Source organism: Bubalus kerabau, chromosome 11, assembly GCF_029407905.1.
Source record: "Bubalus kerabau isolate K-KA32 ecotype Philippines breed swamp buffalo chromosome 11, PCC_UOA_SB_1v2, whole genome shotgun sequence".
NCBI lineage: Eukaryota > Metazoa > Chordata > Mammalia > Artiodactyla > Bovidae > Bubalus > Bubalus kerabau.
The window spans coordinates 104,397,194-104,408,328 of NC_073634.1; the positions used below are offsets into that span (position 1 = coordinate 104,397,194).

The following is an 11,135-nucleotide window of genomic DNA, read 5'->3' on the forward strand; positions in this document are numbered from 1 at the left end:
AAGCAAACTTCATGTCCAGCAGGGTCATCTTTGGGTTCCTGTTCCCCCCAATCCCCTATTGATGCTTAAGCCCATTCCGTCAGCTATACCTCTGGAAAGTATTCAGAGTCTGGGCCTTTCTCGCCCTGTCTACCTTGCTCCCACCCTCACCCGCATCAGGGCTCTACACAGGGTACGTGTGACTGCCACTCGTCTCAGTGATGCGATTCCAGTAGATCCTTCTGCCCCTCCACTGTGGACTCAATAGCAGGGAGATGAAGAGGAACGTGACTGAGAGACGACACGTGGTGACCCCCAGCCCCTGCTCCTGAGGGTCTCCTGACCCACCTCCCTGCTCTCTCACACCTCGTTCCAGCCTTTAGGAGCATTCCCTTGGGCCTGGTGGTCCCCAACTCGTCCTGTCATAACAGGCTTCAGAAGGATCCAAAGGTGCTGGGAACCCTAAGCCCCAGACCCTGGTTGTTTTCCAGACCCTTTGGAGGCAAAGCATAAAGGACTCCTGCCTTTTTGTGCCACAAAAGGGGACACAAAGATACCTTGCTCTCCAGCTCTCCTCTCTGGGGGACTCGCTGGGTCACTACTTAGGTGGAGGTCTCTGGGCCTCGCTGACCTTTCTCTCCCTCCCCTCAACCCCCGCAGCCAGCCTGTGGTTCTTTTCTTCTGCTCTCCCGAGAGTGTAAAATTAGGTTGATTTCTGCTGTGGTCTGTCAAGAATCTGTCCTGCTGGGGGAGGGCCTTGGTTCCTTGTCTGGAATGAGAGACCCTGGAGCGCAACACGGGCTTGCTCTCGGACGTGCGTGCCGTCCTCCTGACTATGCCCCTTGTCCAGCAGCTGACGATGCCCCTGCCTGGCTCCCAGCTGCCTCTGCCCCGGTACGGCTCCGGGCAGCAGCCCCTGCTCCTGCCACAGTCCATCCAGCTGCCCCAGGCGCAGAGCCTCTCGGTCGGGGCCCCCCGCAGGATCCTCGCCCCTGGGTCCCAGCCTTCGGTCCTCACCACCAGCAGAGAGGTGAGGCTCACTCCGTCTTGCTGTGATCCTGGGATGCGGGGCAGGGTAGTCCTGGCCTTGGGGGTCCCTCCTGGTTAAGTCAGGAGCCATAGCTGTTGTACAGCGTGGAGGCTCTGGGCCTCACCAGACGGCCGGCTTCCTGCTCTCTGCCAAGTCCTCTTGGTCCCAAGGCAGGAGCTCCTTGTTCACCTGTCACTAACAGCATGGACAGGCCTGGGTGCGTGGATCAGGAGGGCCTTAGGGGGCTGCTGCTGAGGTCTGGGGGCCAAAGCCCTTGCCAGCTCCAGGGTTCCACACAGGGTGGCCTCGGGATGGTGTGCAGTCCATCCTCCCCATCTCGTGGCACCACCACCCCCACCCCGCAGCCCCGGCTCTGCCCAGGGTGGTGGTGTGGGGGCAGCTGTCCCCAGGGCCCTCCTGTGACTCTGTTGCTTCCCTTCCTGGTATCTCTAGTCCTCTCAGATGGAGATGAAGGGTTTCCACTTCGCCGACAGTAAACAGAATGTTCCTTCAGGAGGCTCCGTGCCGTCACCACAGACCTACAGGTAAAGCGCCAGCCTGGGGTTGGGTGCTCACAGCGAGCCCTCAAGGTGCAGCCATGGGCCCCGGGAGAGCAGGGCGCTGAGGCGGGGTCACCTTTGTCAGCCCACCTGTCACCAGGAAGCTGCAGTGCGGGGATGCAGGAGACTCGGGGCTGGTTCTGCTTTTAATCATTATCATAAACTGTTTTGATGCCAGAGAACTTTGTGGAGAAATAGGGAAAGGAAAGGCTGATGTTATGATGACATCAGGGCCGACCCTGGCTACTGGCAGCCTTCTCACCAGGTTCTTCGTAAAAGACTCACTGGCATGGGGGGTGCACACTCTGGAGCGGGGATTCCTCTCCTGGGGCCACGTGTCCCCATGGGCTTCTGACCCACCAGGGCTTGCTGCTCTGGGCTCACAGGCATGAATGGACCTCCTCTGGATCTGCTCCACCTCTAATAAGTGTTCCAGGTCGCTTGCTGGATTCAGAGGGGGCTTGGTGTGTGTAAGCCATGGGCTGAGTTATGGCTGACCCTTGAACGATACAGGGGGTAGGGGTGCTAACCTTCCACGCGGTTGAGAAGTCAAGTATAACTTCACAGCCGTTCATATCCACGGTTCCATATTTGAGGATTCAGCCGACTGTGGGTTGTGTAGTACGTGTATATTGAAAAAAATTTGTGTGTAAGTGGACCCTGTGCAGTTGTTCAAGGGTCAGCAGTTCTTAGTATGTTAGCGTGCAGTTCTTAGTATGTTAGCGTCCAGTTCTGACAGCTTTTGCACCGGCTGGGAAGGCCCCACACTCTGGGGTCTGGCCCAAGGGTTGGCACAGTCGACTCTTGTTAACCATGGAAGGTTCTTGGAATTCCCTCCTGTTTGCCCGTGAGGAACACAGGTGTGCGTGACCTGCAGGGCCTGTGCGAGGTGACCGCGTAGCTGTGGCTGAGCTCACCCCCCACACAGCCAGCCGCCTGCCCCCTTAACCCGGAGCGTGGAGGCCGAGTCGCCCTCCTTCACGTCAGTCCTTTTCCAGATGCAGTTCCTGAGAAAGGGGTTTTTGTCAATCGCCCCCTGATTGATTATCTTTCCTGTTCTTATTTTCACTCTCTTGGCTTGACTTTTTTTCTGTTTGTTGTTTTCAAGCATATTTTTCATATAGACCTGTAAAAAGTATATATGGGCAGCAGCAGCAAACAATGAGTTTGGGTAGAAAAAAGGAAGCTTCAGGCACAAACAGGTTCCCCTGCTGCCACAGGCAGGTTTTATCCCCGTCTGATTCAAGAGCCTTCTTTGGAGGCAAACTCGGAAAAGGCACGCTCACGTAAGCAGAGTCGCTCGTGTCCATTCACTGTCGGCATGGCGGCAGCAGCTTTGTTCTTGGGAGAATGCTTAGAAAAGACAGGCGTAGCTGGTAGCCTTTGTTGGTGTCTTAGTGGGGTTGGGACAATGGGAGTGGTTTACAGTGCAGTGTTGCCCACGTTTTCTGGAGACAGGCCTTCAGATGCATGCCCTGTCAAAGAAGGGTTCCTTGACCAGATATTTCCGGAGGTGGGGGTGAGCCCAGGAGGGCTTGCTGGGGAGTCAGGGTGCACCTCAGCAGAGAGCCTGCATTCCCCTGGCCCTCGGGGTCTTGTTGAGCTCTTCTTATGACCTTTGACCACAGAATCCTTTTCCACATGTTATTTAGTCACTAAGTGGTGTCCGACTCTGTGGCCCCATGGCCTATAGCCCACCAGGTTCCTCTGTCTATGGGATTTCCTAGGCAAGAATACTGGAGTGGGTTGCTATTTCCTTCTCCAAGGGATGATCCCTACATAGGGATCGAGGCCGCATCTCCTGCGTTGGCAGGCAGATTCTTTACCACTGAGCCACCAGGGAGGCCCTTTTTTCCACACAGCACCTGATTGATTAACATCCTTGGAGCTAGTTGTCTGTCAATGGAACACATGTAGAAAGGTGATTTACATTTTTATTACTTTTGGTATTATTCTTTGCTACCTACTACCTTCCACTTCCCAAATGAAGACTGGAAGGATACTTGGCATAGCTCATGTATCAGGCTTTTTGGGGGCGGGGGGCACGCTGTGTAGCTTGCAGGATCTTAGTTCCCCAGCCAGGGGTCGAACCTGGGCCCCAACAGTGTGAGCATGGAGTCCTAACCTCTGGATCACCAAGGAGTTCCCTTCTTTTTAAAGTCTAAACTCCTATTGGAGTTTAAGCTCGTTTTTATTTATTTCATCAATTATATATACACATATGTATCTGCCATGGCACTCGGCTTGTGGGATCTTAATTCCCTGACCAAGGATTGAACCCAGATCCACGGCAGTGAAAAGCAGAGTCCTGACCACTGGACCACCAGGGAATCCCTTCATGTGTCAGGTCTTATAGCCCTTTTGTCTGGAGCATCAAGTTGGTCCAGACCCTCCAAACCTGAGAGACGGTTGGCGACTGTCTGTCCTTTGGTCGGTGTCTGCCCATGGTGGGGACCTGGCCACCGCCCCTCAGGTGCATCCTGTGAACTGGGTTGAAGGTGCCAGGGCCCCGTGGCGACACCCTCACCCCCTGTGCTCTGGCTGTCTGGGTCTGTATCCTCCGATGGAGGCTTGACTCCGTTTCCATGGTGACGCGTGTGTTCTCACCCCCTCCTTTGGTTTTTTCAGGCCTAGCTCTGCTAGCCCCAGTGGGAAGCCCTCTGGATCAGCAGTTAACATGGGCTCTGTGCAGGGACACTACGTTCAACAGGTAGAAGATGGCTTTCCAGACCCTCCAGCCCTGGACGCTTAGGCCCGTCTCCAAGTGCCAAAAGAGGAGGGACTGTCCAGCCTGTTTGCGTGCTCCTCTTAGAAAGAGACATGCCCTGGCGCTTAGAGAGTGGCGCCGGGAGCCCGCGTCCCTCTTGGAGAAGGCGCTTCTCCTTTTGCCGGGCGTCTGGATCCTTCCTTGTCCTGCTGAGAAGGGAGGATGCGGATTCCTCAGAGGAGGTGACGCCGGAAGGGGGACTCTCCCTCCGTAGCAATTGGGCTGTGAAGGCGCTGGGACCCGGTTAGGCCCGGGGGTCAGCTCTAGAAGCCGGGGGTATGCGGGCGCATATGCGCCTGGCGTGTGTGCCTGTGCGTGCTGGCCTAGTAAGTGCTGTGTCTTGTCCTTGTCTTGGCCGGGTGGGGTCCAGACGGATTGACATTCTCCCGTTTATAACAAGAGGGCTGGCTCAGCATCTTTGCCTTTGGCACGATCTCTTCACTCCTCTAAAATGTGACCAGGCTCCAGAGCTCAGACAAGTCAGGTGTGGGATGTTAGCGAGACAGCCCTCCTGGCTGGTGGAGGTAGAGGCTCCGTTGTTCAGTTCACTTCTCCTAACTCAGTTCCCCAAGGGTCACTCTCTGAGTTGCTAGGCCTGAGCTTCTAAAGCTTTCTTGAGAACTCACACCACCATGTGAGGGGCAGAACCAGGCTGCTCACTCGGTGACACCCCTCACTGTGCAGAGTTGCAGCGTAAGGGGGCCCTGGCTGTAACTCTGGAGGTCACATTAGGGGCTTGGGGAAAGGCTCCCACAAAATGGGAGGCCGAGTTGGACGAGAGGCCCCATGCCCCTGCAGCACGGGCTGGGGTGCACTGATTTGAGAAGGTGCCTGGGGTGGCCTTGGGTGGGCCACTCCTGCAGAGGCCCCTGGGCGGCACAGATGCTTCCCCGGGACCCGGGCCTCCTGCCTCTCCGAATCACTGCACTCAGCGCCCTGGGAGGGAGCAGAGCCTTCTCAGGCCAGGGTCCTGCCCAGGAGAGGCACTTCTGAGTCTTGGTCCTTGACTGGAAGATGGGCTTCTTAGGGTAGCTTTCCTCTGACGCAGGAGCAGGAAGCAGGTGGTGGGGCCACGGGTCCTGGCAGGTATGTCCGCGCAAGGCTGACTTCCTCTGTCTCCGTCTATCTGTCCAAAGGCAAAGCAGCGAGTGGATGAAAAGCCCGGCCTGGGAGCCGTGAAGCTGCAGGAACCACCCTCAGCCGCTTCCCCGCTGAAGCGAACTGGAGCGATCAAGCCCCGGGCGGTCAAGGTGGAGGAGAGCAAGGCCTGAGGGGTTGGGCCCGGCCTGCCCGGGAGGACTCTGCCCTTGGCCTCGCCGCCGCCTGACACTGGGGAGTCTCGCCAAGGGATCCCCTGTCCACCTGCCTGGCCCGGACTTCGAAATCTCCCTTCTCTCCTCCACTCCTGAAAGCTCCGTTGTCCAACCGGCTTGTACCCGTGGATCTCTGGCATTGACCTGCTTGCTTTAATACGAAACGAACAAGCAAACGACTCCATTCCCATTTCCTTTCCATCACGACCTCGGAGTGACTGAGTGTGGAGTGACCAAGCGTCATGCCATGCAGACTAACCCCGCCCTCCCCCGCTTCCTCCCCTCCCCGCCTCCCGTCCCCGGGCACCGTGGTCTGGCAGCAGGGCCGTTTTAGTTTGAGGCTTTTTGTTTTAAAAAGCAGCTACAGGTTTTTACAGAAGAGAAAGGAAAAGAAAACAAAGACACAAGCTTTGTATAGTTGGACTTTGTCTGTCCTTTGCCGCCCTCTCGCTGGCCGCCTCCTATCGCAGTAGTTTGCTGTCACCCCCCCTGCTCGATGTGGTAGGTTGCTGCGGTACCCGCAGGGGTGATGCTTGGGAGCACACCTCTCCTGCTCTCTCTCTGCTGGCTACTCGCAGAAAGAAGTGGTTTCAGACACTGCTCCTGAGCTCAGGAAGCGGTGACTTGCGGGGGGCGGGGAGCGGGCAGGTGGACTGGCATTTCAATGGCTTCCAGCCTCTGGGCTGATGACCACAGGGAGCTTATGGTCAGCCCATTGACGTTGATGTTTTTAGCCTAAGAATGACACAGAACTTCTATCTCAGACTCTTCCTAAAGCTGGTGGGGACACTGACCACTGGGAACCTGAGGTGAATCATGAAAATAAAAGGCAGTGGTATGTTCCCGTCTTGACCAGGGTGGTGCGAGCTGACAGCACCACCCACCCCCTGCCGCCCCCATCAGTGCCTGCTGCACCCACAGGGCCTGATGTCTTCTCATGCTCCCTCTCCTCCAAGCTGCCTTGTCCCTCTGGGTCCTCTGTCCATCCACCTCTCCTGCAGCTCGGCACGGGAAACCCCGCTGTCCTCTGTGGCGACAGGCGCCTGGACCATTGTCACAGGAGGTGACAGGTGTGGTTGGGGCTGTAGCCGCAGCCTGAGCTCTGGGAGGAGGCAGGAGGGCTTGCTTCTCTCCCTTTCTCCCCTCCCAGCTGTAGGCGCAGGCTATGGGGCCGGAGAGGCCTGAGCGGGGCAGTGGGGTCTCCAGTCTTTCCAGAGGCCAGAGCAGGGCTCGAGGGGAGGTGGGCGAGTGCAGGGCTGGCAACGCTGCCAAAACAGCCGGCCTAGCCTCTTGTGCAGAGCTATCGCTGTCCAAATGTGGAGGCATTTCGTGCTAAGTCTCTGTTTGCTTTTAAAGTAAGAACTAGAAGGAAATCATCCTAAATTCCAAGGAAAGGTGAGGGGAAATTTGAAGTTTTGCCTATGCTCTTGAGAGAACTAAGCACTCATCAACCTGCTGTTGCTGGCAGGTCTGGGGAAGACTTGGCTTGGAGGACGGGAAGCAGGGAGATGGCATGGCCCACAGGGTCCGCCCGCAGCGTCGCCCCAGGTGGTGACAGCTACTTGGGCTGAGACTCGAGGCTCTGTCTGGTGCAGAACACTGGGAAAGAAGGGCCTTAGGAACCGCTGTAGGCACTCGTTGCTCTTCGCTGCTTTAAGGAAGTGTGGGAACAACAGGCTTCTGGCAAAAGGTGCAGGGTTTCAACGTTTAATCAGTGGTGTCCAGCATTCCCCTCCTTGCCTCCACTCTCAGACCTTACTTCTCACTGGTGTTTTTTTGTTTTTTCTTCTCCTTCATCCCGGAATTTTTACTCTGAAGTCCTTTCTTGCAGGGCTGCCACTGGACGGAGCTCCCTGTGCACTCACCTTCCTTTTTCTCCCTTCCCCTGCAAGCGCCTGGCTACTGTCCCCACTTGAGACAGGGCTCCCCTCCCCTCCCGTGGCCCCTTCAGGGGCCTCGCACTCACAAACAAACGTGGCCAGACCCCTCACACCTGATTCCAATGCACATTGTCAAAAGGAAAAAAGGCTTTCTCATTTTGAAATGCAGCAGGACAGGCCTGGACGCTGTTACAAACTCTTTAAGAGGTGTCCTTTCAGGTGAACCTGCCCTCAGAGTGACAGTACTTCCTGTTTGAGGATAAAAAACTGAAAGGGTCACCTGTTCTCTGGCCCTTTTCTCTACCTACTCCTGTATTCCCCCCCGCCCCCAGTAAAAACAAAACACTAGAATTTATTTATATGTATTGATGTCGTAGGTCTAGGTGGAAAAAGAAGTAAATGTTTCACTGCTCTATTTATATATAATGTCTGAATTAGTCTGTGCGGGAAAGGCCAGGAAAATTGCATGTGAGGTTCAGTGCATTTACCACCTTCGTGTGCCCAAGCTGCAGCCTCTTTCTGGATGAGACACAGATTTTACATTGAACTCTGGAGGCAGAGGGCGGGCCCTGGGCCCGCCCAGCACCCCATCCCTTCCTTGGTCTGATGAAATGCAGTAATTAATGCAGAGATGTTTTGGGGGGCAATCTCTCTCCTTTCATGTGGTTTTAGAGCCAATCTCCAGGTAATGGGACTTGGGGTCATATTTTGCCTTCACATCCCCCTTCTCAGAGTGCAAATCCACACAGAGGCCTCTGCCAGAAAGCCTTGGGTCGACTAGCGGGAACATGTAAAGACTAGAACTCAACAATTTTCTGCTCCTGGGGAGGGTCAGGGGTCAGAGCCCTCTCACTTGGCCTTCAGCTGCTCAGATTACCCTTCTTTCCCATGCTGGCTGCTCCACCCTGGCCGCTGATGATGCATCCTGTTCCTTGGCAACCAGTGACCCTGTAGCACGGTGTGTCGTCCATCAGTTCCTCTATGGGGTAAAACCCAAGAGTGTGAGCTCGAGGACCCATGCGGCCTCATCCACCCCCTGAAGGCTTCTTTGCCAGCTGTATTTGGTCTGGTTTTTGTTTCCCGTTTTGAATCAATGTTAACTGTTTTCAAACTTGGAATTCCTACACTTTGGGCTCCAGGTTCCTTCAGGGAGAAAACTAAAGAATGACTATTACCCAGAAAAATAGGTTGGTCTGGTTCCAAAGCCATGGTCACTGCAGCAACTTCTGGGGACACTGGGGTGTCTTGTTACATACTGACATCAGTTCTCTCCAGCTCTGCCCTCACCCTCCTGTCTTGTAGATCTGCCTTCTGGACAGTTGACGAGGTTTGCCGAGGGCTGTGGAGGCTCAGAGTGTGCACTCACAGGCATGGTCTCAGAACTGGCCCACTGAGGCAGCATGGGGTCAGCGGCTGAAGCCCCCTCCCTCCTGTGTGGTTCCCCTCCGTCGAGTAGCTGCATGTTACCTCTCAAATCTGTATTTGTCCCATTTTTCTTCTTGCAGAGCTAGCCTGGGTTAGAAGGTCTGTTGGAAATGGCCTTTAAGCACCAAGGACACTAGGGTACTTAAACTTAGTACTGTTCTGTGATGACTGGGAAATGCAGACTTCAGAAAGCTGGCTCTTCCAGTTTGAAAAGTGAACTGGACCTAAGACATCACCAGGACAGGAGCGGCTCAGTGTTGGGGTCGGACGCTGTCGCCCAGCTGTGCCCTCCACCGGGACCACCAGTGCATATCTGGCCAGTGATCTTCCAGGCGCATCCAACCTGCGTTCACCATTTCTCTACCCCAGTTAGGTGACCTCCAAGAGGCAGCAGTGTCCCCGAGGCCCTGCCTTCAGCATGTTACAAAGCCTCAGAGCGGAACTCTCTGCTGAGGCTCTCTGTGGATGACCTCCTTCCATTGTGAAAAGGGGGTCCCGCGCACCAAGCTTTCGACCTCATGCCTTGCATAGTAAAAAGCGTTCGGGTTTTTTTTGTTGAGAGGGTTGTGTTTTTTGTTTTTGTTTCTTTTTGATCTTATTTTGGCCTTTCCTATCTTTGTCTTTTCATGTAGACCAGATATTTGAAAGGGCAGACGATGGCTAAAAGGTGTAACGTGCAGATTGTTTCTACGTGGTTTGGGGGAGCTTTTACCTTAGATGGGAAAATGGAACCCTGGATTCACCAGGCCATGGTGGCACCCTCCTCCTTCACCCTTCCCTCCGGTTCAGTACCTGTTGTTTCTCCTTTCAAATATGTGATTGTACTAGCTCTCTTTCCATATGAAAGAATTCTCCTTATTTAAATAAAAAAGTTTAAAAAAAAGACCCACTGAAACCAAACATGCTTTGTTAGGCTGTGTGTTCCTCGACCTTGTCATTTGACTAGAAATGGAAGAGTCTTCCCCATGTGTAGAAATGGAGAGAGACTGGGCAACGTGAGGGTGAGGAAGGGCTGAAGCCTGGGGTTATGAAGGTGGGTCTTTGCAGTGGGTGGACCTTGGCACTGCCTGCCCCCCTCACCCCACTCCCCTTGAGAAGGGGGTGGGTCACAGGAGTTAAGTGCTTGGCTGGTGGTGTGTTGCCACTTCTAATGTCCCTTTTTTGCTGTAATAGGAGAGGTCATAAAGTACAGTTTTGTGGTACTTTGGGTTGGGAAAGAGCAAGCCAGGTGTGGGCCATGAGGGATGGAGAGCTAGGATCTGTAGTCCTCGGTTCTGCCCTCCACTAGATGTGTCACCTTGGGAAAGACGCCACCGCCCAGAGCCACAGTTTCTATAATTGTAAAATGTGGGTTGTAAACCGTACCCACTGGGCAGGGTACTATGGATGCAGAGGCCATGGCAGCATTCAGCACAGTGCCTGGCCCCAGGTAAGGATGTAGGAAACTTAACACATCCAGTAAGTTTAACACTTTCCAAAAAGAAACCCTGGGCAGGCGTGACCCCTGGGTTCCCTGCTGCTGGGAACTGGCAATTCACATTTCCCGGAGCAGCCCCGGGGCCAACAGGCGGGAAGGCCTGGGTCCTCAGGACCGGACGGCCTGAACTTTGAGAGCCCAGCCCCACCCCTCTGGGTCCCTGGACGCCTTCTGGCTGCAAGCTGGTGAGCCCCCGCTCCCTCCCTCTACACAGCTGGGGTGAGGTCACCTGCGCTACCTAATGCTGGGTGATAGGGGGAAGGCAGGAAAGAATCGTAATTCCTTATTAGACTTGTAGTACCCTTCCAGCAGTTTAGTCGCTAGGTCGTGTCGGACTCTGCGACCCCATGGACTGTAGCCCGCCAGGCTCCTTTGTCCATGGGATTTCCCAGGCAAGAATACTGGAGTGGGTTCCCATTTCTTTCTCCAGGGAATCTTCCCCACCTAAGGGATCGAATCGCCTCTCCTGCATTGGCAGGCCGGGTTCTTTACCGCTGAGGCACCAGGAAAGCCCGTCAGGAGTACTGACTCCCAGATAGACGAAGGTGGGCTGAAGAGCAGGGCTCCTTTCCTGCCCGTTAATCGTCGGGTCATTCCCTTGGCCGGAAGACGCCGTGTCCCGTTGCAGAGCAGGCTTGGAGGGGCCCCACGGGCCGGAGTGTGGGGGGCACCGCCGGGCCGGGGATGGGCCTCCGCCTCACACC

At 55.2% G+C, this 11,135-nt stretch overlaps 1 protein-coding gene and 1 non-coding gene across 14 annotated transcripts in view; both read left to right on the forward strand.

Annotated features, from left to right (window-relative positions):
• PRRC2B (proline rich coiled-coil 2B) overlaps positions 1 to 5,825 on the forward strand; it is an 80,313-nt gene extending 74,488 nt beyond the window's left edge. For 7 of the 13 annotated variants that reach the window (XM_055541432.1, XM_055541436.1, XM_055541434.1 and 4 more), the window contains 4 exons: positions 830 to 1,009; positions 1,463 to 1,554; positions 4,198 to 4,279; positions 5,473 to 5,825. In XM_055541432.1, the coding sequence (XP_055397407.1) occupies positions 830 to 1,009; positions 1,463 to 1,554; positions 4,198 to 4,279; positions 5,473 to 5,607 (489 nt within the window). In that variant the 3' untranslated portion in view covers positions 5,608 to 5,825. The remainder of the gene's footprint in view (positions 1 to 829; positions 1,010 to 1,462; positions 1,555 to 4,197; positions 4,280 to 5,472) is intronic. The other 6 variants (XM_055541435.1, XM_055541437.1, XM_055541440.1 and 3 more) reach the window with 3 other exon arrangements.
• Positions 193 to 278, forward strand: LOC129623912 (small nucleolar RNA SNORD62). Its single transcript, XR_008700662.1, has one exon. It is a non-coding gene; the product is annotated as a small nucleolar RNA SNORD62 (small nucleolar RNA).
• Positions 5,826 to 11,135: the final 5,310 nt, after the last annotated feature.